This window comes from Haemaphysalis longicornis, unplaced genomic scaffold (genome assembly GCF_048455015.1).
Source record: "Haemaphysalis longicornis isolate Haplotype H1 unplaced genomic scaffold, Haemaphysalis longicornis Haplotype H1 scaffold_4, whole genome shotgun sequence".
NCBI classification, from domain to species: Eukaryota; Metazoa; Arthropoda; class Arachnida; order Ixodida; family Ixodidae; genus Haemaphysalis; species Haemaphysalis longicornis.
Genome location: NW_027526361.1, coordinates 142,661,591 through 142,686,209, shown reverse-complemented (window position 1 = coordinate 142,686,209; position 24,619 = coordinate 142,661,591). Strand labels below are relative to the sequence as shown.

General features: G+C 43.4%; 1 protein-coding gene across 1 annotated transcript in view; it reads left to right on the top strand.

Moving 5' to 3' along the window:
• Positions 1 to 24,619, top strand: part of LOC144180038 (neural cell adhesion molecule 1-like) — a 189,808-nt gene that overhangs the window by 62,504 nt on the left and 102,685 nt on the right. The window contains exons 3-4 of the mRNA XM_077708445.1: positions 22,002 to 22,112; positions 23,970 to 24,176. Coding sequence (XP_077564571.1) covers positions 22,002 to 22,112; positions 23,970 to 24,176 — 318 coding nt within the window. The remainder of the gene's footprint in view (positions 1 to 22,001; positions 22,113 to 23,969; positions 24,177 to 24,619) is intronic.

Sequence of the window (24,619 nt, the reverse complement as noted above, 5' to 3'; positions counted from 1 at the left end):
AAGGTTTCAGGGTTTCAAGTTTTAGTGAAAAATATTGTTATACAAGAAAGAACAATAGCAAGTAGTTATACAGAAAGAGGTCCGAGCGTTTACACTGGCGGGGGGGACTTCTACGCGAAGTAGAAAAAAACGTGCACACAGGCAGGTAGAGCGTTACAGATCAGGGAAGCAACATCGGCAAAGATAAATAGATAGCAAAACACATGATATCAATAGAACGAAATAAACAGAGATATATGCAAAGAACTGGTGAGACATTTTACGGATGTGCGTAATAAAACAAGGTTCATGGTAAATAATGGTCAATTTATTAACAGTAAACTGTGGACCACAAGTGATTTTTAAGAATTTATGAAATAAGCGTTCAGAATTGATAAATTTGATGTTTGCGGGCAATGAATTACGAAGCATTTTTACTTAGAAGAGGACTGTTTGTTTCCTGTAATTTGTGCGCACTTTTGATAGTACCAAGTTGTTTTGTTAAGCATATCCGGTATTATTGGGGTTGAGTAAATATACGTCAGAAATAATAATAATGAGAGTACCTTTATTTCCAAGAAGTTTGGCAAATCGCTAAAAAAGCGTTTTTTAAGAGCGATTCTTAATATGTCACTGTTTTCCTTACAGTCTGTGTACTGTGCCACGCCGACAGCCGACAAATTTACAATCTTGCGGTAAACTCAACAGGCCGGTGGACGCTATATAGCTCCAAATTTTGGCCCGCATCTAAAAATAAAAACGGTATTGAAATTGACCGGTCGCACGAATCTAATACTACGGCGAGTCTCATTTACTTTTCATAAATATTCAGTTCACAGTGAAGTTGTGCACGTAACAGAATAACCCTCCGCTGTCAGTACACGGCCAGCTACCGGGGGAGTGTGGTTAGCAGAATGGCTACAGCCCTGGTTTTGTCACAGCTATCCCGAAACATGTTATATGACCGTAAGCCGCAAAGACGATCCTAACAGCAAAAATAGTTTTATTCACTTTTCTTGAATGGGTAGTTCGCAGTGAAATTGCAAATATTATAAAACTGCCGTGTTCTGGTGATACACAGGCTTATACGGGAAGAAAATGGACAGCGTTATGTTCTGTCTGCTAGTATAAAATTCCAATAGTTCCAAGTTTCATTCGGCAGGTTAAATAGAAAGTATGCCCCAAGGTAACATACCCACGAACGTGTTTTATTTGGTCTACTCTCTGGAATTCTCCTAGCTTTACGGGAATTCTCCTAGCTTCTCCTGGCTTCTTTACGGAGTGGACGGGCACTGCTATTGTTTTCGTTGCGCCGGAATCAACTGCTTTTAATACACCGGCAACTACACCTTAGTTGGTGCTAAAACTAATCAGTCGCTACATTTCTGCTTGTGTCGCCAATCCGTTGTCAAGTTAGTAGTAAGTAAAATGAAAATGTTGTTGAGCACTAACAACTTGGGGAGCTGATGTCTAACTAAAATGGGGACAAGAGAAGATAAAAAAACTAAAACGACATGATGCGGTTTTTGCTGTCTTCTCCATTCGTCCCCGTATTAGTTTTCGCTTCCTACCACGTCGATGTTTCATCGGCGTGCCGTAGCTTGCGCTCTTGATTATGTCAAGTGTTGAAGTTTCTTCATATCATACTCAAAATAAACGCTGTGAACACAATTTCGCAGGCTATCTATCGATCCACGGCGATTCAGCAAGGATTGTAAAAACTAAAGTAGACGTATGAAGTCGCCCGGGATTGGATTTATTGCTTACTGAGATATGCGTAAGAAATACACACACAAAAATAGGCTGCTGAATAAAAATACCCGAAGGAGGGGTGGCTTACTGCTTTGAATGTTCCAACAGTTTTGTAAATACATTTTTAACCGATATAACAGTGTCATTTTCTCGATTGCTGAAACAAAGGGTAAGACTGCACTGCAGAAAATTAGCTTGCTTCTACGATTGAACACTAAACGCACCCTTTTAAATTAAAAAGGTGTATCCGTAGAAACAGGGCTACGTTTGAAGTGGCCCTTTAATATGTAGATGGAATTTATAAAAAGGGCCGACTGCGAACACCTTTATTCACAGTTGCAGGTAATGAGCCGATGGTGCAACAAAAATTGTTTGAGCCTTTTGCTGAAAAAGTTCGGCATTAAAATTGTATTTTTATTCATTCTGTCAGCAGCACTCTCTTTTTTTAACAAAGTGTTTAAATGTGATTCATATAACGGGAATGATTTGTTGGCACTCCTCCTGAATTCTTCTGAATAGCTGAAAAAATGTTTACGCAGTGTAGGTTTAACTGTGCATTTTCACGGTGGAAAAAAACCAGTATTACACTGTGGAAATTTGCATCACTAGGATACATCTAAGTATGTTCAAGCCAATTTTTTCAGCTTAAAGTGGCAGTCAAACGATTCGTCCTGAAAAAAGCACTTTTTCAGAACCCCCTGTAAAGCAACGGCAAGGCTAATTTAAAATCATTTCTGGCAAATAGCAGACGTTTTAATTCATCCGGTTATATAAAAACAACTCTCCGTGTATAACTTTATATTATTACGCGCGTAAAGACAAAAAAATTTATTTTTAGTGTAAGGCAACGATAGAAGAAAACTGGCAAAATTTATTGGGCACAAAACGGCACTTCTTCGCAGTGGAAGGTTTACACTTGGGTGTGAAATGCGAAGATTCCCTTATGTGGTCTGTTCGAATCATGGCCATTTATTACATTATTTTGCTAGAAATGCTGGAGATATCTTGAAGCGCGGGCATGAATGTTCTCTCGGTCCTGGTCTAAATAACGTCGTCAGGAAATAGATAAATAACCCACAATGACGTGACTGCTTCAGCACGTGTGTATCGCATTTTTGTTTCATTGATGAAAAAACAATTTTCTTGAGAATTCAATTGAGGAACAAATACACGCGATGACTACGTCTCCCCACCTTAAAATGTATTTCAATTCCAGAGTTATAGTCTGATAATTTGGCCTAAAAAGCAGTTTAAATTAGTATTGTTTACAGTTACACTACTTGACCCACTTTTAGCTTTAGAAAAGTCTCCGAAATCGAGCAAAACTCTTCAAATAGTTTGTTATCTAATTTCCCGTCGCATACAGCGGAAAAGGTCCATTTCTGCGTATTTGTAACACTGAAACCAACGGATTGGAAATTTTCACCTGGGTAATTAAAATCACCCTGGGACACTGCCGATAAAAGCTATTTCACTTTTCTTTGTGCCTGGAAACCCTGGAGAATGCTTTTGTTATTGCCTGCACACAGCGGCACTGCGTGATTCGCTCGTGGCAGCTGACACGACTTCAACTTTCTGTTTTGCTTTTGTTGCGTTTTACTTTCGACTGCAACTTGCAGGATGCCGGCCAACAGCCCATATATAGCTAGAGTGGCGCCCCACACCGTGCAAACTAAGCAGAAACGAAGAAACACTGAAACATGTAATTAGAAAGCTCTGATTTTCGTAGAGGTTTAATATTTGACTGCGTGTGCTACCTTAATTTCTAATCTGGAGCTGAATGCGGTTTTGTTTAATATATTTTGAATACATATCACATTTTAAAACGAATGAAATGAGTGTGCCAGGGTTCCTTCAGGCAATCATACCGTTAGCAAAGGGGCATGACGGCGCTCGAATAAGGCAATTTGCACCGGCTTCTGCTGTAATGCCTGCAAGCGTTCTGGAGAATTCCGTCTCTCTGGCTTCCAAAGCACCACGTTGTCTACCTCTAGGGTAAAACTGAGTGGGCGCTGAGTAGACCTCTGCGCCATTAAGTGCGAATCTTGTTGCATGAGTGGCTGGTTTGAAGTAGACATGCTCTTCAAACGTTTTTCACTCAGCTTGGTTGGGTTTTATGTGCGGATTTAAAGTGGCGCTCCCAATTATGTCGGTAAAAATTAGGTGCAGGGGGGTGGGGGCACAATAATGCCATTCCAGACGAGGACGAGCGCCTGGCCATGCACTTGAAAGACAGCCAATGGGAGTGGAAAACCCTGCTTAAGCGATTATAACTTAACGAAAGTCGACTTGTTTTAACAGGTCCACTTTCAATAATTTACCGTCATTTTTTAGTGGATTCCGTCACACATAGAACTAATAGCAACGAACTGGCGGGCCACTTAGCAGGACACTCATTGTCGGCCGCCTTCATGCGGTTGTGGAAAGGACCGTGAGATTCTCAGGCGGTTATTCCACGCCTCTTCAATATCTATCCGGCCCTTAATGAGCAAGTGCCTTTCCATTTAACGTATTGCGAACGACATGGGCGTATGTGCAGCTTTATTACACATGATTGGGCAGGCCTCTTTACCACCATGCACAGGGCACTGCGCAAGATGACATTGTCCACTTAGCCCTTTCTGCGGTATGGGCCTCGTGCAATGCAGTTTCAAGTAAACACGTGGCGCCACCTGGTAGCGGCGGTGGTGCGTTTTAATAGAAAATAAAATAAACACGTGCAAGAGCTGGCTATGGGGCTCAATTACAACATCTGGGTAATTAGTATACAACACATCACCGCGTTTTGTTACGTTCACAGTTGTTATTTGAACATAAATATTACTCACACGAGTTGTGCGGGAATGCATGCTAAAGCATTTTAGAAGGCGCCACTTCTCAAGGGAAAGCAAACGACAGTACATGGGTCAGCTGCTTCTGACGCCGAAGTGCACAATTACGTTGTAGACGAGGAGAAATAAAAAAAAAACGAACCATCATTGCATTTGCATGGCTGCACGCTAATTGGCGTGCGACCGCTGCGAAAAAATACGTATATCCAACAAAACGGAACGAGTCTTATTTTTGAGCTTCTCATATAGCCTTCTGGGGGCAGTACAAGTGTGGACGCACAAGAAAATACATCTAGCATCCTACGTATAGGCATGTTTCCATTGCACGTGTAGTCACGCCGGCAAAATATAAAAATAGCTTGAACACTATAACACGGAAACGAAGATCTTGACGCTACGCAACGGCACGACGATAAGCACAGGTACATAAACCAGCCAGTGTTCGGAGACTCGCATTTACAGATTTCTTGAAATAACTCTCAGATATATCAAATATACGGTCCTGAAGAATTTTTAGTTTGTGTTTCCGCAACACTACGTACAAGGAAACGAGTTGAAGTGGAGCTTTTTTCGCGAGGTATTTTTTCCAGGCGCAGATGACATAGACCAGCAAATGCAACTACGTACACTGGCATGTGGGTACAGGAACATTCCCGTACAACTCTATCAGCGTTGAAACGATCTCCATTATTTCAAACGGCTTTTTCTATCGGTACTACGAATGCAAGATGAAGCGTTCGTGTAAGAGTATAGCCACCGTTTCCTGCTCTACCAGTGTGTCCATTATTGTGGCTATGTCGAACAATACAATGGCTAGCAACAAGTTAAATAAACGTATAGAGGCTTTTGTGAATGGTTTCTCACGCGCAGCTACGTCCAAAACCATTCGCATGTTAAGTACGCGTTTATCAACATATGAATGCAGAACAAGATACATGGGGAGGGAGATTGCTATTGGAAATGCAGTCATCCACGTATCATTTTTATTCTTTTTAGTGAAGTCGGGACTGTGGGCGCTCTATACGTCATCTGAGATCACATGCTTCTGGAGAAATTTATTGCTCTATCCATCATGTTTGAAACGCACTCCTAAACAGAAATGTAAAGTTTAGAGTGCATAAGAACGAGAGTTTGAAAGTATGCAGACAATAACTAGCAGGAAAAAATGTGGCTCGCATTTTCTTAGCCATGTCTATTTTATTACCCCTATACTACCGCTGTCTTTTTAGCTCTTTATGAAAGAATTGGTGAGTTATATGTACTTTCTTCTGAATGTGAGAAGGCTGCTACAGCATGTTTTCAGTCAAAGAAGTTTTGCACAGTTTCTCTAAACTTAGGACAATGTTTCGAAAAAACATTTCACCTCGTATTGAAATTTTTGGAGGTAATTACAGCCGTGCTCCTCCGCCTAATCCATCGGTAAAACCCCCAAAGCCTTTTGGGGAGTGAAAGTTTAATGTGTTCATTTGGCCTCATGAAGTCTAGATATTCGTTGAGGCCAATATGAGCCCTATATTTTGTGGATATACTATGCGCATATTATAAAGTTGAACTTGAATTACGTTGTGATATGTCCAAGAAAATCAAGTATTTTTGAACGTGATGCTCTTTACTGAATGGATGAAAAATGTTGAAAGGCTTGCCGCGGATGTTGCTGTGTGTGAAGCCCCCCTAGGTAAACGCCCTTCATTTTAGAGGGAGGTCATTTATGCCTCGGCTTCCGATTTGAGCCTTTCATGATCTGTAGCTTGTCTCCACTCGAGATCCAAACCCTGCAGGAATCTGGCGCGGCAAGCTTCACTCAGCAAGCTCACATAGCAATAATAACAGGGACTGTTTTAGCGGCGCTGAGTGAAAACGCTTTGATCACCTCGGCATTACCTCTATAAATCTCAATTTCAGCGTTCTGGGAAGGCTTAAGATGGCGCATTGTCCTAGTATCGTTGTTCTTTGTCTTCAACTTCTTTCGGAAAATATCGGCACTGGTCGCTTGTCGAGCTTCGCAAGCCGTATTCAAGTTTACCAGAGTCCACTCAGCATGTGCTCAATAGGAAATACCCACCATGCTTCATCGTTGGTTGCAAAGGTCATCCCCATCTGATCCTAAGCTTTCATTCTTCGGGGTGGGGGCTTAGCAGCACACGACAGCGGAGGCAGTCTAAGACAAACACAGCCTGGGGAGGCTTTATACAGGATTACTAAAGGAAAAGCAGGGAATGAGGCAGCGTACTTAGGAGAGCGGCGATGCCGCGCACCGATGCACGAAAGCGGGAACCGAGCCGTCTGATGGGAGGGGATTATATCCGGCCACCGTGAAAGGAGGACAAGTGAAGAAGAGGAGACATCGGCGGGGGGATGCAATTACATATGCGCGGGTTGCGTTTAGTACGAAATCAGAAACAAGAATTCCTGCTGCAGTGCACGGCCTCATGGTTAATGCAATACACCCGTGAGTTTTGTCATGCCTAAACGTGTTTCCAAGTCCCCTTACAACCTTCCTTGGTGCGAAGCCTTTTCATTTTCGAAAGCTCGCGGGCAATTCACACGTGAACACGGTGGCTAGCGAAGTTGAATGAGCCCTGTTCCGTGAAACAGACGTCGCTTCAGCATTAGGTGAGAGATTAAGCTTTAGATGCGTATACAACTTTTCTAAAGCTAAGCTCCGCAGAGAAACCTAAACTAATTTGTTTACACTAGATTAATAATTTTACACGGCTAACATCTGTGTCACCCAGATACGTAACAACGAAACGCTATTTATTTCCAGCATAACGAAGCCGTGATTGAGCAAGGCAAGGAATAAATGGTAGGTAAAGGTTTGACTGCAGTAAAAATGAGAATATCGTGTGGACGCGTTGAAGCCGTTGGATGCTGTACTGCTTTTAAAGTGATGTACCGAGGTGTCTCATAGCGAAATCTTTTCGTTTAATTCCATTTCATGTAATGAAGCCACGGAGCAACATAGAAGGGCTTCAAGCAATGTATTAGTAACCAGACTTCCCATTCAAGAAATGGCAGAACGAAATAAAAGGAGGAAACAACGTTGATAAAAATTGTAGACAGGCGTAAAGAAAGCAATATGCATAAGAAATATGCAGGACAGTAGGTCACTAATAATATATGTGTAGCAGAGTTTCCCCAACAAAAATACTTAAAACGAAACCATTTCAACCGATATTACTTATTTTTTGCCTGAAAGTCCGGTGGTCGCGTTGCGCTGCTGAGCACGAGGTCGCGGGTTTGATTCCTGGCCACGGCGGCGGCTTTTCTGATGGAGGCGAAAAGCAAAAACGCCCGTGTGTACGAGATTTCAGCGTACGGAAAGATCCCCAGGTGGTCAAAATTATTCAGGAGCCCTCCACTACCGCGCGCCTCTTCGCGTGCGTTGCGTCGGTGCGTTACACACTACAATCAATCAAGGTCGGCTGGCCACTGCATGAAATCATATCATCAAGAAGCGTCTTCTACTGGGTTTTCAAATTAGGAATGAAAACACCTTTCATTGATGACTTGCCGCACAGAATGCGTGCAATATTATTGCTACATAAGGGATACAACCTACATAAGGGATGCAAACTTGCATTCAGCAAAAAGACAAACTGTGGATTCATAAGGGAGTTGATAAGGCGTTCCGCATAAAAACTAACAAAAATCATGCTAACTCCCACACAGCGCAGGATGTTGCGAGACGCACTTCACAACAAAAGGCATGGGCTATCTCGCATCCCAGGAACCGCTGAGTAGTAAAGGTAAACGAAGTATTTCATTGCCACATAATGTGCAACGCTGAAGACGCTTCCGAGTTCACTCGCTACTTAAGGCATGCCTACCTTCTCCATAACCGTCTGTAATGTCACTGGAATTTATTGTGTTATTTCCAAAAATACTTTTTTTATGTTCAAGATATAACTGATGACGTCCCTTGCCATTAGGGGAGCACTTGTGTGACTACCCTCGCCCGTAGCAGGAATATTTCGAACCAACGACAATGAAGGTTTCTTAAAGTAGCCTTTTCGTGACGTTTGTATCTGCACAACACATTGGGGCAGCTCGACAGACAACGTCTGGGCAAATGAGGTAGCTAGGCATCCACGGATATACAGCTTATAAAATTATCTGCCCAAGTGGTCACTGCTGCTGACTATTCTGTCGTTGACGGAAGCTGGCCGATGCACCTGGCTGTTGACTTTAGGCGTCTTTATCGACGTTGTGCCCCAATGAAGATGATGAACATAACGATGACTAAGGCGGCATGGTTAGGTAGTTTTTGTGAACAACGAATGAAAGAAACCAAAGCTTATGTGTTAGAAAGTACTAATGTTGCTACTTAATAAAGGCCGGCACTTGATCACTTTTGATCTCGGAATGCGAAAGTATCAACGTTTAATGGAACGACGCATAACCTTTCTTTGATTTCCTATTGATTGCTTCGATTGCATCCAGTGCAGATTATTACAGGGGCAATGCAAACAAATTACAAGTTCATGCTATTCGAAAGATTGGGTGTTTTAAGGGGCCATGGCGCTTGTCCGGCAGCAGGCGATGCTTTACTCAGTAAGAAATTAGTCAATCTACGTTAAAATGTTTATTGTTTCCCCACGTTGTCTGTTTCTTCCCGTTTGTGATAACGGAACCATGACAAGTCTTTAGGCGAACGTTTCTTAAGGTGTTTACTCTGAACCGGACTGGGAAGGTCTGGGTTTACTGTCAGTCATCCTAGACGGCGCCACCATAATCCGCATGACAGCAGTCCGCCCTCTCTTTGTTACGGACCGGATGTACATCTGGTCTGTTTTTGTTACGGTTGGAAGTAATGGATTCGTAAAACATGGGGCAGGATTTACAAACAGAGTCACGCATGACAATGTAGCTTACGCTAGTCTGCCAGTGTCGTGTGAGACAGCCCTAATGCGCCGGACCGCTCTGCAGCTAAACATCATTGTGTCAGCTGTACCAACAGTTGTACGCGCCTGTACTTCTACGCTTGCGTGTACATTCATAACTTTCATTCGTTTACCCCACGATCCTTGCTTCTAAAAATGAGTATGCATTACATTTAAGCGAAAATTGCTTGTTCTGTAAGCTTACAAGACCTGCCTAACTTGCGTTTGCTTTCGCCGGCTTCATCTAATCGCACAGCTGTGCATATTAAGTCATAGGTTCTAGTGCGTGAAATTAGCTAGTGATTCGCATGCTGATTCTATTTTCCCCAATTATATAGCTTATTCGAGGGAAGTTTACGTTTATAGCGCTGTGCGTATGGCTCTTACGAGGCTATCTTTCTAATGAACCAAAATTGCGTTTGGTCTGCATGGCCCTTTTAAGACACCTGAGAGCTTCCGAGGACAGCTGTTATTGTCATTGGCCAATCCTCTAGAGCGTGTGAAAGGGAACTGGGGGTAAGTATAGTTACTTCGCAGCCAAAATGGCGATAATGAAACGGCCTGGAGCTCCCGGCATTAACTGTCTCCGGATCTTGCCCATTCATTGCAATTGGGTGTGTTGCTGGGCTTATATTCAGCCCTTACACGCGGTTACATTAATCTATAGCATGTGGGCACACCGTGCAACGTCACAGTGATTGTATTGCACACCACGTAATTCATTTCTTTGTTTTTAAAATCTTTGAAATCCCATTGATGCCTCCTTTTACGCACTAGGGTATTTTAAAAGCCATTCATTCGCTTCAGGTACCATCAGCGCTGCGCGATTTTTTTGCCAATGTACAAGTGCTTGCCTTGCAACACAAAGGAGCTCTCAAGAAAAAAAAACCTTCCTTTTGCTTTTCTTTCTTCCGACCATTTTTTTCGGCACTTCGTAAACTTAGTGGACGTTGTTTGTTTTCCAGAACAGCTTGACTTTGCAGCTCTTTTTTTCTTAACAGTGCTTGCTCTTAAATACACTTCTATCACTCATTCAGTGGCGGCCCAAATGGGTATGAATCTCCTAGAACTACTCGGAAAGTAGTATTTGTCGCACAGCGTAAATTTAATACACATGGTTCTGTTGCTTGTCGAAACACCGTATTGCTCCTTAGGTGCAACGCCGTCGTTAAATAGAGACGAGTATTTTAGAACTGCGTTGGCGCGCTACTTGATGCCTCAAGATATATTTGTACTACTAATAAATGCGCTCTATTTCGGCTTACCATCGCCATTATGCGATAAAAAAAATGAAGGCCGCGAGCAAGGAAAGTTTGGGCTGCAAAAAAATTACCCCGTCACAAAGTTTATATTGTTTTCGTCGGTGATTGTAGAATGCGCCACAGCACCTAACGCATTCATTTCTTTATAATGAGTCAAGGTACACCTGCGTTCCGGTTAGCAGAACTTCACTTAAATTCCGATCGCAGGAAAAAGAAGTCTTAAGCATGTCGCTTGACCTAAGAAAAACAGAAATTTGCAAAAGACGAGCAAACTGCCTTTCCTCATCCAGTCCTAAATTACATTTATTGCGCACAAGCACAAAAAAAATTGATACAATAAACTGTACAAGAACGTGGGTAGCGCGCTACCGCGACAGCCTCTGCGGACGTATGTAAAGGCAAGAAAGCGTAGCGTTGCATTCTGCCATTTCTGCTCAACGCTTCCAGAAAGTGTGCAGAGAACCGGAGAGCAGCACTTACCACCGCCAGTCATGAGGACGAGAGCACGACATTGCTCCGGGCGATCCCAAGCGGTGCGATTCGATTAGGTAGGGAACCAGCAGCAGAGAGTGCACCCTCCAATCTTTCTCCTGTTCTACCCATGTTGGCGCTACTGCCCTTAAGTGCGCCGAGATCTTAGTCCGCTGTTAGCGCTCGCTGCTACCTTGGAAGGGAAAAGCGAAGAGGCCAAGCGCAGCTGATAATCGAGTGGGCCGCCTTCATACGATAAGCGCTATTTGGCAACGGCGGACCGTGTTCAGCCCAGCGGCAGAAGAACCACGCGGCCACTGTGTTACGTTCGGTGGTTCTCCCCAAAAGTTAACGCTTTCCCTTTAGGAAAGTGCAATGTTCTGTTAATATTCACGGGGTATAAGAAGAGCACGCTGGCTTCGCTTGTCAGTTTTATGCAAGTCACAAGAACGGTTTCTTTCCCGACGGCTTTCCAGCTTCGAAAAGAGAGTTTTCATATTTAGAGAGAATTGTACAAAAACATGCATGGTGGTGAATCTGGAATAGGCAATTTTAGCCACAAGAGAAGATCAGCCTATGCCTATAAAAAGACGTGGCCGGTGCAAGACCGGCCTACCGATGGCCCGGCTCCTCATAGCTCAGCCAAATTGACAGAACCTGGACACCTGGAATTTTGGGAGTACATTGCTCGAAGGGCGCAGGATGAACGTACGGCTGGATATTTGGAAAATCCGCTCGTAATAGGGAAAATGGGTTACTTGTGCTTTGACACTATTGTGATCATCGCGCTCGTCCGTTAAAATGTAGCTGTCGTTTTTCCTGATGTATGCGTACGTAACAAGTTTTACAAAGTAGCTTCGGGGTTTAGCCGTGACGAATCCCAGACGAACGGAAAACACCTTGGAATGTACTCCGCAATTCCGCCAACTGCCATAAAGTCGACTAAATGGTTCGTGCTAATTTTCTAGTGTATAGCAGTAAATAAAATAGCTATTTTTACCTCTTTTATGGTTACCATCTACGTATTATTCTTCACGCACAAGTTGCGCGATTTGAACAGGCTAGTTTGAAATTTAGCCGATGAGATCTGCAAGTGCATCTCCAGTGTACCGGTCAGAAAATCTAGGAAACGAGTGCTGTGTCAAAAACGAAGCTATCGAATGTATTTATCTAGTTCAAAGTGTTGTAATTTGGCCGCTCAAATTGATGGGATTCAAATAGATGTGTGCACTTCAATCAAGAGAAGCAATTAGTCAATATTTACAACTTGCTTCAGGGTCCCCTTAAAGAGGCCAATATTACAAAGCACAGATTTGTTTATCGCGCGAAATATACATTTGGTGACTCATTCTGGTGCGTTACGTACACGTTAGCATTTAGGCCTTAAACAGCCAGACCCATCACAACAATAGGGCGATCATGGTTTTGGCGGTTGTTTTCATCAGTGGCCGCCAAGTAACTGACTCCATATACTCCCGACTGGCGGGGAAGTGTCTGGAGCGTCATAACCGCGTAATTTGATTTCCTTCACATATCTGTTATTTTCTGAAGTTTGCCTTGAAAGTTGTGTGAATTTTAATAAGGAAAACGCAGACATTTCGGATATCAAAACTTGTATTTTCCTTCCCAACACTTAAAACTTAAGTGGCAGCTAAAAAAGAGCTTACTAACTGCCCAGTAGTCATGGGAGCGTTACCAGTAAAAAGTGAGTCTTACAGTTACACTTATCCTAACCAGAAAAGTAACTCTGTTATAGTTGCAGTTACAAAGTTTCCAAAAGTAACTTGCTGCAGTTACAGTTTCTGCAAAAAGTAACATCGTTACTTTTACGTTACTGTATTAAAATAAGTTAAAGACCACAAACCAAATGATATGGTCTACTTATTGCAAACGTACGAAGGTATTGCGCGATGTAACGCCCGAGACGAAGGCAACATAAAAGGAGGCACACTCAAATCCAACACCAGCAATCTTTTTATACGCCTCATTTTACTGCATCAACTTTTTGGTTGATGCGCTCTTGGTGTCATTATGGGTTCCCTGTTCTCGGCAGGCCCTTCTGCGGTGATCTTCGTTAATAAGGGTAGGCCAGCTTCGTCCTTCCCCGGAAGCATAATAGCCAGCATGTTGATCCCGATCGAATCAAAAAGAAGAAAATGTTTAAAAAAATCACAATAAAGGCTGACCTCTGATTGTCCTCTGAGTGACCTCCCCTCTTAAACTGCGTGGTAAGCGGTATTGTAGAACGGTGAAAGGTGGAGGTGACATGGCGAGGTAGAAAGTCCGAAAAAGTGAAAAGCGCGAACCGTATGTAGGCTTTTTACAAGTTTTACTGGTGGATATTCGTTTTATAAAAAAGGAAATAATTCTAACGGAATTTCCTGTTATAGCCACTGTGCTAAAATGTAGCGGTGCTACAGTTCAACTTTCTTTAAAAGAAAAGTAACTAGTTGCAGTTACAAGTTACTGAAAAAAATAACTGGTTACCGGTAGCGCGTTACTAGTAACTAGTTACTGCCCAACACTGCTAGCGAGCCTAGGAACTTGAACAAGGAACACGAGTCTATCACTCCGGTAATAGCTGGTATCAAATAAAAATTCTCAGTATAGTAGCGAAATGCTTCACAGTACTGCGTATACTAGAAGACCACTTGACCTAATGCTAAATATGTACTGTAGACTTCTTGATTCAGGACTGCGTTTTGTCATAAAACCTCTGTACTACTTAAGCTAAAGTAACATTCGTTAAATCCGACGTACAGTTTGTGCTTTCCACTTTCTCGGAATTTCTTCTTCGGCATATCACCTACACATTTCATTCTTCCAAAACAGGCCTCCCACACAGTTTAAATTGACAGTAAAGGGTGAATGAAATTTTGTTTTACCTTAAAGATCATGCGTTCCGTACCACTCTCGGCATTTGCTCTATGAGCAACGCTGGGTTATTTCTTTAGAAAGACGCAAAAAATTCTGATATTTCTCTCTCCCGCTTTCCTTTCATTTTTTTCGTGAAGTAAACATCGCGTCACAAAACGTGAGCGAAGCACCGGTGTGATCTGCCAAAGACAGCTTTTACGTCACCAAGCTATGGCCGACCACCGAGAACGTTTCTTTGAGTGAGAAGGTTGGCTTCCACTTTTATTACTTGTCACTGACCGAATGAGAGATGCTCTTCACCGCTCTAGCGGCCATTGTGCCCGTCTACGACGGACACTCAGACTACACGCCGCGCGGCTGCACGGCTATGCGTGGCTTAAGCGCAGCCGTCATCTCTACTCGTCTGGCAGTCACGTCCGTCTCATATTCGGTTTTCTCAGGCGCACCGCCATCCCGGCGTGAAATACACGCTCGCTTCTCACAGCTATCTTGAGTAGTCTTCGTGGTCAAACTGCGGAACTTCGCAACGGTTCCGCCTGCCCCAAACATAACAAGTGTAGAGGTATGCGGCACGATGTACGGAATAGTTTCCAACGGCGGCTCGCAGTGAGCGGCAGTACGCAAGTTCATATTGGTCGGATAACCCCCTGCAACCTTTCACATGCGATAAAGTCTGAACCGGGCGCGGGCATCCTTACCTATAGCAACATCCGTGAGCCGTGAACGGATTAGAAGCTTAGGTGGGCCGGTTCACTTAAACGCCTGCAGTGCATTTTGTCCCTATGCCGGTTCCTGCAGGGTATTTTATTTGCAGGAGCTCGGGTTTTCACCGCGGTGGGTTGTTTTTTTCGCTAATTGCGCACCAATGCTCATTTAAAACGAAACTGAAAGCGAGATGTCTGACGAGCCTGAGGGAAGCACCCTGTCTTGAAGTATATAAAATCTGTTGTCTGCGATTTTTGAATAACCTCAGCTCGCGGAAAGTTGTTATTTACGTTTATCTTATTTCCTCAGCCACTTCGGAGCTCTTTATTTTAGGAAAAAAAAACATTTATATGCGCTTCTCCAAAGAGCTCTTCCCGTGCACAATTATTGTAATGTCACAAACGGTAGTAGCCGAAAAACTGCGGGGCATCGGCGCCAGATTTCACGTTTGCGGCACTTTTTCTCACAAAAAACAACTGTGAGTTTCACGAATGGTGAATTCGGATTCCCCGTAGCCTGATCTATTCATACAGGCTACGTTATTTCCACATTAGTGTCTCTTTATGATTAGAGGCTGTGAGAGGACAGTCTTCCCTGCAGAACACCGTGGTCAGAGGTGGGTCTTTATTGTGATTTGTTAAATCTTTTGATTCGTCTTGATTCGAGAGGGAAGAACAAACAGGGTATTATACCTCTGCCAAGGACGAAACTGGCGTGCCCTTATCACCAAAGACCACCGCAGACGGGCCCGCCGAGAACAGGGCCTCCATAATAACACCGAGGGTGCACTAACTAAAACGTTGATGCAATAAGATGATGTGTACACAGGGAGTGTTCATCTTGGGTCTGTGTGTGCCTCCTTTTAGGTTTGCGCCGTCTGGGGCTTTACCTCGTCCAATGTTGACTACCCCCACGCCTTCGTGCGTTTCTAATGATTCAACTCCAACGTTTGGTTTGTTATCTATAACTTCAGCAATAGCTGGTTTCTAACAAGAATTCTAAGTACAGCGACGAAATACTTCACAATGCTGCGTGTCTTAGAATGGCACTTGCCCTAATGCTAAATATTTACCATAGATTCTAATTCAGGGCTGCGTTTTATCATACAATGTCGTTAGTGGTTAACGTGTTTAAGTAAACAAGAGTGCTCGATAGGGAATTTGGGCTCGCCTATAACTTTGAGCAATATTTACTTGCGTTGCTGCATCTGAGCTTGAAGGTAAACTCTTAGAGAGAAGACAGTGCGCTGGCACAGAATGCGTGTATAGTTGGATTCCTGAATAAACTTGTGTAGTCAAGGCGGGATTCGGTCTGTCCGATGTTTTTAGTAATATCTCGTCTGCATCGCAGACCCCCATTCCGAGTGATAGCTCGGATGCATCGCAACTTCCACTCTCTAGGAACGCATCAGGAACGCATAGGAATACATATTTTACGCACTTGGGGCACCTCACCAAGGATCTTCGAACTCTACTCTATTTAGCACGGTTTGTAGAGTTCTTGCTTTAAGGTTCGTGTTTTCATGTACGTGCTCAGGTTTGAATACTAGGTTGTCTTTGTCCTGCAGACTGTATTTGCGAGCTGTACTGCCCAAGACACTGCCTCGAAATAACATGGAATTTCCCACTGCGCGAAACAAATGACCAACATAAAGGTGATTGTATCCTGGTACAAGTTCTCAGAATGTTGTATTGTACGGTTTGCATAGTCATAAGGTGGACACCAAGGAAGTCGTAAGAGATGCTTTTGTGGGATGCCATTATTTCACGAGTTCAAGTTTAGCAGCAGTGCTTTTATTGAAGTTTTATGGCAAGCCACCGGGGGTGCCAACAACTTTAAACAAAAATAACCTGATTATTATTGCCTTGTAGTTTCATGTAGTGTCCAGTGACAAAACTGTCGGGCGTTGACAAACCCTCAATATGCTTAAAATACTTTTTTTGTACCCGCGGTGGGCCCATGTTCACTGCTGGAGAACTACTCCTGCGGACAGTTCAGGTTTTATGCTTCAACACGGGAACCTGACAGAAGTCACGCTCACCAGTCTCACAAAGGTCGCTAGGTCGCCTCTGTGATTTAGCAAATACATGTGCCTTCTAACAGGCTGCTATCCTTTTCTCCTCTTTTCCTCCCTCGTAAATGTCACCGTGGCGTACTTGTAATAAAGCAAGTTATCACAGCAGTTTCCAAGTTCCTTGTTCTCATCTTGGTTAAAACGAAATAATTTAATGTCTCATCGAATTCGAAAAGTGACTGCACGTGTAATCGGAGGCGTCAACATAGATGACCCCGAAATGGTCACTGCTGTCAAAAAATAAAAACGCATTTGAGTCAGTACGGTTGACGCCTGGGATAGTTGGTTCAACATGTTAAATATACAGCCCACTAAAGACACACACAAGTACACGTAAGGGGCAGCTCTTCTAATTTCAAGTATGCAACCCGCGGTCATTTGTTTGTACAAATAAATCAATGTTACTGCATCATATTAACTTAGCCACACAGCTCTGCTAACAGAAATAGCAAACGATGACAGCCGATTTATCTATCTTCCTATTCCTAACTTAGGGAGAATATCCATGTGATCAATTTTTATTCAACAGGCAAAAATTTAAGATCACAGTAGCATAAGCTCTAAAATGCATTGGGCAGTCCTCCGTATGGATCTTACAACGTACACATTTTGTTTGCAATTGCATTTAGCAAATATCCAAATATCCGTAACTACCTTTAGTATTGATCATGTACTCTTCATTATATTCTACATATTTCTTTTATATTCGTCATCTGTAAGCTTGAGGCGGTACTCGCCCTCTGCGTCTCCAGCAATGTTCATATACCCATGCAACGCCGTCAAAAGGGCAATAAAGAACCACGTTATTCACCTGCACCAATATTGGTCTATCCCAATCAGCCAGCATGTTTGTCCATGATTTATTTTCTGCGCAGCCGTATAGTGTAATCAAATAGTGTAATCAAAATCATATAGTGTAATCAAATTCCTCAACCCAGCACGTCATCCCATAATGTGCTTACCTGGTCTGCGTGCAATGCTGCGCAATTTTGGCATATCCGAGGTACAAAAATAAGTTTAAGTAGCACTAATTGAACTTCGAGCCCCTGAAAAAAGAGTTGAAAATATGCAACGTTTCAGCTGACCAAAGCTATGCAGAACTGTGCAAATTGATGAGGCTCCTCGAAATACTGCTTGGAAGAACTGTTCTGCTGATACTCTTCGCCGACGAGCCTATAGTTGACTGTTATATTCTGTTGTTTTTGTATAACGTGTTCAAAAAATAACACATTTGCGTTTTTTCGTGTGCTAGTTTTCTTGCTTGCGCTGTTTCTTTGAGTTTTTCTTCGGCCAATCCCCCTGTCTTTTTTCTTTTGTGTTGAATAGGCCACCGGTTTCAGGCAACCAACCCTATAGTTGACGCTTCCTTCCCTCCTTCCTCCTTTCTTTCCTTCCTTCCTTCTTTAATGCCGGCCTTCCTTCCTTCCCTCGTTTCCTTCCTTCCTTCCTTCCTTATTTCGTTCCTTCCTTCCTTCTCTCCTTCTTTCCTTCCGTCCTTCCTTCTTTCCAATTCTTTCTTTCCTTCCTTCTTTCCAATTCTTTCCTTCATTCATATGTTCGTTCCTTCCTTCCTTCCGTCCTTCCTTCATTCGTTTGTTCGTTCGTTTCTTTCCTTTCTTCCTTCCTGCCTACCTTCTTTCCTTCCTTCCTTCCGTCCTTCTTTCCTTCTTTAATTCCTTCCGTCCTTCCCACCTTCCTTCTTTCCTTCGTTCGTTTGTTCGTTCGTTCGTTCACTTCCTTCCTTCCTTCCTTCCTTCCTTCCTTCCTTCCTTCCTTCCTTCCTTCCTTTCTTCCTTCCTTCCTTCTTTCTTTCCTTCCTTCCTTCTTTCCTTCTTTCCTTCCGTCCTTCCTTCCTTCCCTCTTTTCTTCTTTCCTTCCTTCCTTCCTTCCTTCCTTCCTTCATTCCTTCCTTCTTTCCTTCCTTCTTTTTTTCCTTTTTTCATTCATTCCGTTCTTCCCTCCTTCCTCCCGTCCTTCCTTCATTCGTTTGTTCGTTCATTTCTTTCCTTCCTTCCTTCCTTCCTTCCTTCTTTCATTCCTTCAGTCCTTCCCTCCTTCCTTCTTGTCTTCTTTCCTTTCTTCCTTCGTTCGTTCGTTCGTTCGTTCGTTTCCTTCCTTCCTTCCTTCCTTCCTTCCTTCCTTCCTTCCTTCCTTCCTTCCTTCCTTCCTTCCTGCCTGCCTTCTTTCTGTCCTTCCTTTCTTGTTACCACTCTAGGGTTATTTGTACCTTTTACCCTAAATTCTTTTAGTAGCCGCAGTCAAGGACGCTTTCATGCTGTAATAAATGAAGAAAGATGACATGAATGAACCAGCCCAGTGAACCAGCCACTCAATAACCTTCCAGCAGTATTTTCCGTTCATTCTTTTGAAAGCTTCACTTTCGCGCCAAAAAAAAAGGTTTATGTGGCTACCTTTGCTGTATCTGTCAAATTATCAGCAAATTCTGATTACGGCAATATGATCAACATGGCGCGAGTCGCAGCGAAACACTGTGAGCATTAGGTGCATCATACGACCACAGAGAAAGCAAGACACAGAGGCAGGGTCAGCCTTTATGACAAAATACAGGCACCTGCCTTTGTTGGCCTCTCTTTATGGCCGGGTATAGTTAGTTCTTCCACGACACACCTCGATACAGCAAAACTGTTTACATCATGCCATGTGTATATCCCGAGTGTATATGTGTATATGTGTATATCCCTTTCCAATCGTGTTACCCACGCCGGTAAATGTAATCAAACAACGCGCGTCCGCAAGCATACGTTTTGGTAATGAGTGGGAGAGGCGTGGCAGCAGTCGAGAAGCGGCGACTGCCGAAGCAGGGGAAAGGGTACAGTAAGTTTCCGTAAGCTCTCGGTGCTCCATTAGACGCGCTGAGAGGAGGACAAGGTGCGATGCAGCAGCAGCAGAAATTCGGGGAGGGTGTGAGGCACAGGGCGGTGTCGAACGCGACACGGCCAGTCCCACCGTCAGTTACATAAACACTGCCGGCCGACAGGACGCAGCAGCTCGCTGCACTCTTTTATTCTGCGCCTGGGTCCACGGCGTCTCGTTTTGCATACGTGTTCAACTCACTGAAACTGAAACTCTTTCAGTACGCATTCCACCATTCTGAGCATGAGCTTCTCTTATGGAGGCGGAAAGAAAGAACGCCCCTGTGTTGGAGATTTCGGCGCAAGTTAAAGACTCCCACGGGGTCAAAATGAGTCGGGAGCCTTCCTCTACAAACTGCGTAGATTCGGCGCGGTAAACCCCATAATCAATCAAATGAAATCATCAACTAAGAAGATGGTTGAGTACATTGATATTTTGTTACGCAGCACTCGTAAATAAAAATGATGGAATTTATTTATTTATTTGTTTATTTATTTCGCGCATCCTCAAGCGTCTAACCATTGCACAGGAGAGTGTAAAAAAACAATGCAGTAGAGTTGAGATGCGATCGATAGACTAAAAGTGACATGTCGAGCTGTCAGACGCAAAACTATATATCTTCTTTGTTTTTGTTTCTTGTTCTATGCGCCCCCCCCCCCCTCCTATGAAGACTCCTAGCCAGAAAGTCAACTTTATGCGTTTGTTTGCCCTTTGCCTGCTTGTTTGCTTGCTTTATTGCTTATAGTACGCTGCTGCCGGAGGAGGCGTCAGAAGGGGCAGCAGAAATTCTGCCGGCCGAGCATACGATAGGAAACCAGACAGACAAAATTATCTGTTTTGAATTCCACCCATTTTGTCTCTCCGCAATGAATGGCCGCGTAGAATTAGGCCTGGTGGACTCAGGGAACGCCGAAAGCTTCCAGGTGTGCGATGCATGTAGTCTATCTGCTGAAAGGTGGCGAGCGTCGATTCTCCATCACCAACCGATATCCCTACACCCTGATTCCAGATCATTTACCGAGATTGAATTACGTCGAATAATCGTATCGCAGTACGACTTCTGTGAAGAGTTCGTACGTTTGTTCGATATTCTGCATCCCCTAAGCTTCACTAAAGGGAATGGTTCAAGGGTTTTGTGTGTGAAAAATACGGCTTGCGAAGTCACAGCAACCGGCCTAACTAACCTTGCAGCAGTTAACGTGCATCGATTTTAAATTATCTAACAACGTGTCTGCAGTTGAGAGTATGCTCATCAGAGTATATCATAGCGAATATCCAGCCAATGAGACGGCCGTTATGAAGTCAAAATGATTCTGCATGTGTGCTGGCCATCCGCATTTGCATGCAGAATGGCCTAAATTTCGGTGAGGTTGTTACATAGGTCCGCATACGGAATATGTTGATTTCCCTAGCATTCATCTCCTAAACAAAATTTTATTCTAATCAATGTTTAAATAGCCAGGGCGTGCTGCCACTAGTAATATTTTGAAGCAAACTCAAATTTAATTGAGTCCTTCGTTCGAAGTTTTATTCGGAAGGATGCAGTCGTTTGTAGGTGAAGTTTTTTTACAGACGTACTGCTGCCTGACACTGGATTTACAGTAGACGCAGCTTTTGTTCTTCGTCTTTTTGACAGCGTAGCTACTTACATTTCTCTAATCCTTAAATTTCTATTCGGCCGCAAGATCTATCAGTTATAAATCAAAAGTCATCTCACAGCAAAATAGGACGCTTACTTCACGGCGACGTCGAAGGTCCAGCCCGATTCGCAGCCCTTTTCATCCCTCCGAGTGATAACCAAACGTCCCGCCGAGCTGTCAAACCACTTCAAGCGACTGCCTTTTATTCATAAGAGATTGTGTGATTAGATGGCCTTGAAAGGCATTGCATTATGTGGAATTATCTGGCAGGGGCGTTATTCTCGAAACCTGAGAGGACAATCTCCAATAACAATAGGTCATAAAAAATATTTCTGTAATGGCAGTTCGATTTGTACGCTAGTTTAATGCAGGTAGTCTGTTAAAAGTCTTCGGTTTTATCCGGTGTGGAATTTCTTCCTCTATGTAGAAAATTTTTTAGGGGCGTAGAGTAAAACAACGAAGAAAATTCTCTAAATGAAACATAAAAAAGCGCCATTTAAGGGGAAAACCATTTGTATTTCATAATGCCAGCCACCACCAACAGCCACCTCACCCCTTATGGGGATCGGTTAATGTGTTATAATTTTCGAACGTTGTATTGTTATCTTGGCGTCTGAAAGAGGAACTAATTATATGCACATTTTTTCCCGCAGTGCCTCCGCAAGAGCTGATTGTTCTCGACGAGTACGGACAGAAGCAAGTAGATGTTCTTGGGCCATACAACGAGGGTGCCACAGTCCTACTTGTATGTGAAGTTGAAGGAGGTAAGTGTAACATAAATTCCCTGTAAGCAGTGAGTGGATTTCAGCATTTTTGTGGTACCGCGGGAGTTTAAAGCATTCGGGGCTTCAAAAATGTTTATGTAGCTTTGACTATCGATTTGAGCCCATGTGGGTGCTCCAGTTTTTCTATTCCTTTGTCTCTTATATTTGCCATGTCATTCAGTTCTTTCCATTTAGGACAGGAATAGTGCCCCCTTGTCGTAGGGCGCATAGCTAGCATCGGGTTGCGAAAAGCTATATACAGTCGTTTGTGCGAAGCTGATAGACGATATTAGAGTAGTAAAAAACAGATAAATCTATTACACCACATTACTTGTCTTCCCACGTATCGCGTGAAAATTAAGCCTTGGAAGTGTACCAACAAAAGCTTCACGGAAATAGGTGCGTGGGTATCAAAAGTCATCGCTTCGGACATTGAATCTCCGGAAACTGCCATATGGATGCTAGCTATTGCCCAACCTGTAGCACATATTTCTGCAGTACCTGAACGCCAATTTCAGTAGCGCGCAAACCAGCAATATGTAACTTCGATATGTCAATAAGCGTTTTCTTGGCATTCCATCTTGTACTTAATACCTTGGACCATATCTGCAGCTTGTAGTGGAGCTGATTTTCGGGCCCGCAATTGCCTTAGTCAAAGCCACAGGTAATAACTCTCAGGGAATTGTTACAGCAGTGCTTAAGAAGGTAGAAATCGTGAGGGGCTGTTGCTCTTAAATATTATTACTAAGAAAACAATGGTGAAATTACTTTTGAGCATCGTCTGTCTTTCAAGGCGTGTAGTTCCACAGATCCTATAGTATTCCTGGTGGAGTGATCCGCTAACACTGATGTAAATTCATTTGCGGCAATGGGAAAGTTGTCCTGACGCCAGCAATCCCCGCTTCACCAAAAAACTGACAACAGTGCATGAAGCAAAGAACTTCTGAAGCAGTTGTGAATAACAGAGCCCTAAACACCGGTGGTTCTTTCAAGGGAGCACGCCATTTAGGTTTCTTACGTATTTACCAGACCTGCACGCACGAAAACACAATGAGCGGACGTACACATAAGGCAGTGGAGAATCAAACTACGGTTCTGCTCAGTTAATAAAATAATCTTCGAAGGACACCGCGGAACAAGTGGTACTTACAGGTGGCAATGTCCAGGCCGCTAATATTCTTTATTAGCTACAGGCGCGTTTCCGCCTCTAAAAACGACGAAAAGTGAAAAGCGTTCTCACGGCTATGCTTGGCCAACCTCGTACGCAGACTCTTTCGCGCCAAGTTAAATACATAGAAATACAACAAAGCTAAAAAAGCAAACCAGAGGGATAAACAGGCCGCGGGCGGTCGCTATTAAGCAAGTTCGGCGCTGTAACTTACCAGTTAAGAAGAGATGCTAGCACGGTTCTTGTAAATGCAAAATCCCGCAATAGAGTACTTGTTACCTCACCAAATTAAAACTCGGCATTTGCTTGTAAACACCGTATTTAGATGTAAACAGATACAATGCAGCTGATGTAAGCGAACGACGTGGCTTCAAAAAAGGAAATGTCCGATTGCACAAGCGCCCATCAGCCAGCGTGCCAGTCAATTGGCAGACGCCTATAGTGTATTATTCTGCACCACAGAATTAACTCCTTATACGCACTGGTTATGATACATCAACATGTTCTGTGCTGCTTGGTTCATTCTAGCGGCATGAAATTGGGAAACATTCGTCACACGAACACAAACACTCGCTAACACACGCACGCACGCACGCAGGCGCAAACTTCTACTAAACCTCGGTATGTTTGCATCGACGAAAACAATTCGAATTCAGTCGTGCCGATGTTTTTGTGTTGTTGTTGTGCAGGCGATCCTCCACCCGATGTGTTATGGTTCAAGGATGATGACCTCTTGGACTCAAGTTTCACTGTGCTACGAGCGCAAGGCGCTGTGCGCAACGAGCTACAGTTGGGTCCGCTCCGCCGGCCAGACCTACTGTCGGGTCTCCATTGCAGTGCTTCCAACAGCAACCTCTCCGAGCCACTAACGGGGCGACTAACGCTAGACCTGAACTGTGAGTACGTGTTATTATGCAAAACAATGGCTATAGGCACAGCAGATTTACCGCTTTTAATGTTTCATGGGGTGTTGGTTTCAATACACTATTTTTTAATGGCACCTAAGCCTTCTGACGTACTTCGAAGGCAAAATCTTCGGTACATTTTTGAAGCGTACTTTTGACACACACGTCCACACGTCGACACAGCCGCTACCGTGTTTTACCATGCCTAATCCATCTAATTCACACTTGTCCATCGTACTCCACTTTATTTCCTCGTAATCTATTTTACTTCTCTTATTCTATCTTGATCGATCCTAACGCACCTCAATTAGACAACCTTAACTACACTTCCACCTATCCTATTCTGTCTTAATCAAACCCAATTTATCTTCATCTTCCATATTCAGTACTCGAGTTTACGCCATTCTATTTTCATCAGCCTTGTTTCAATTCAT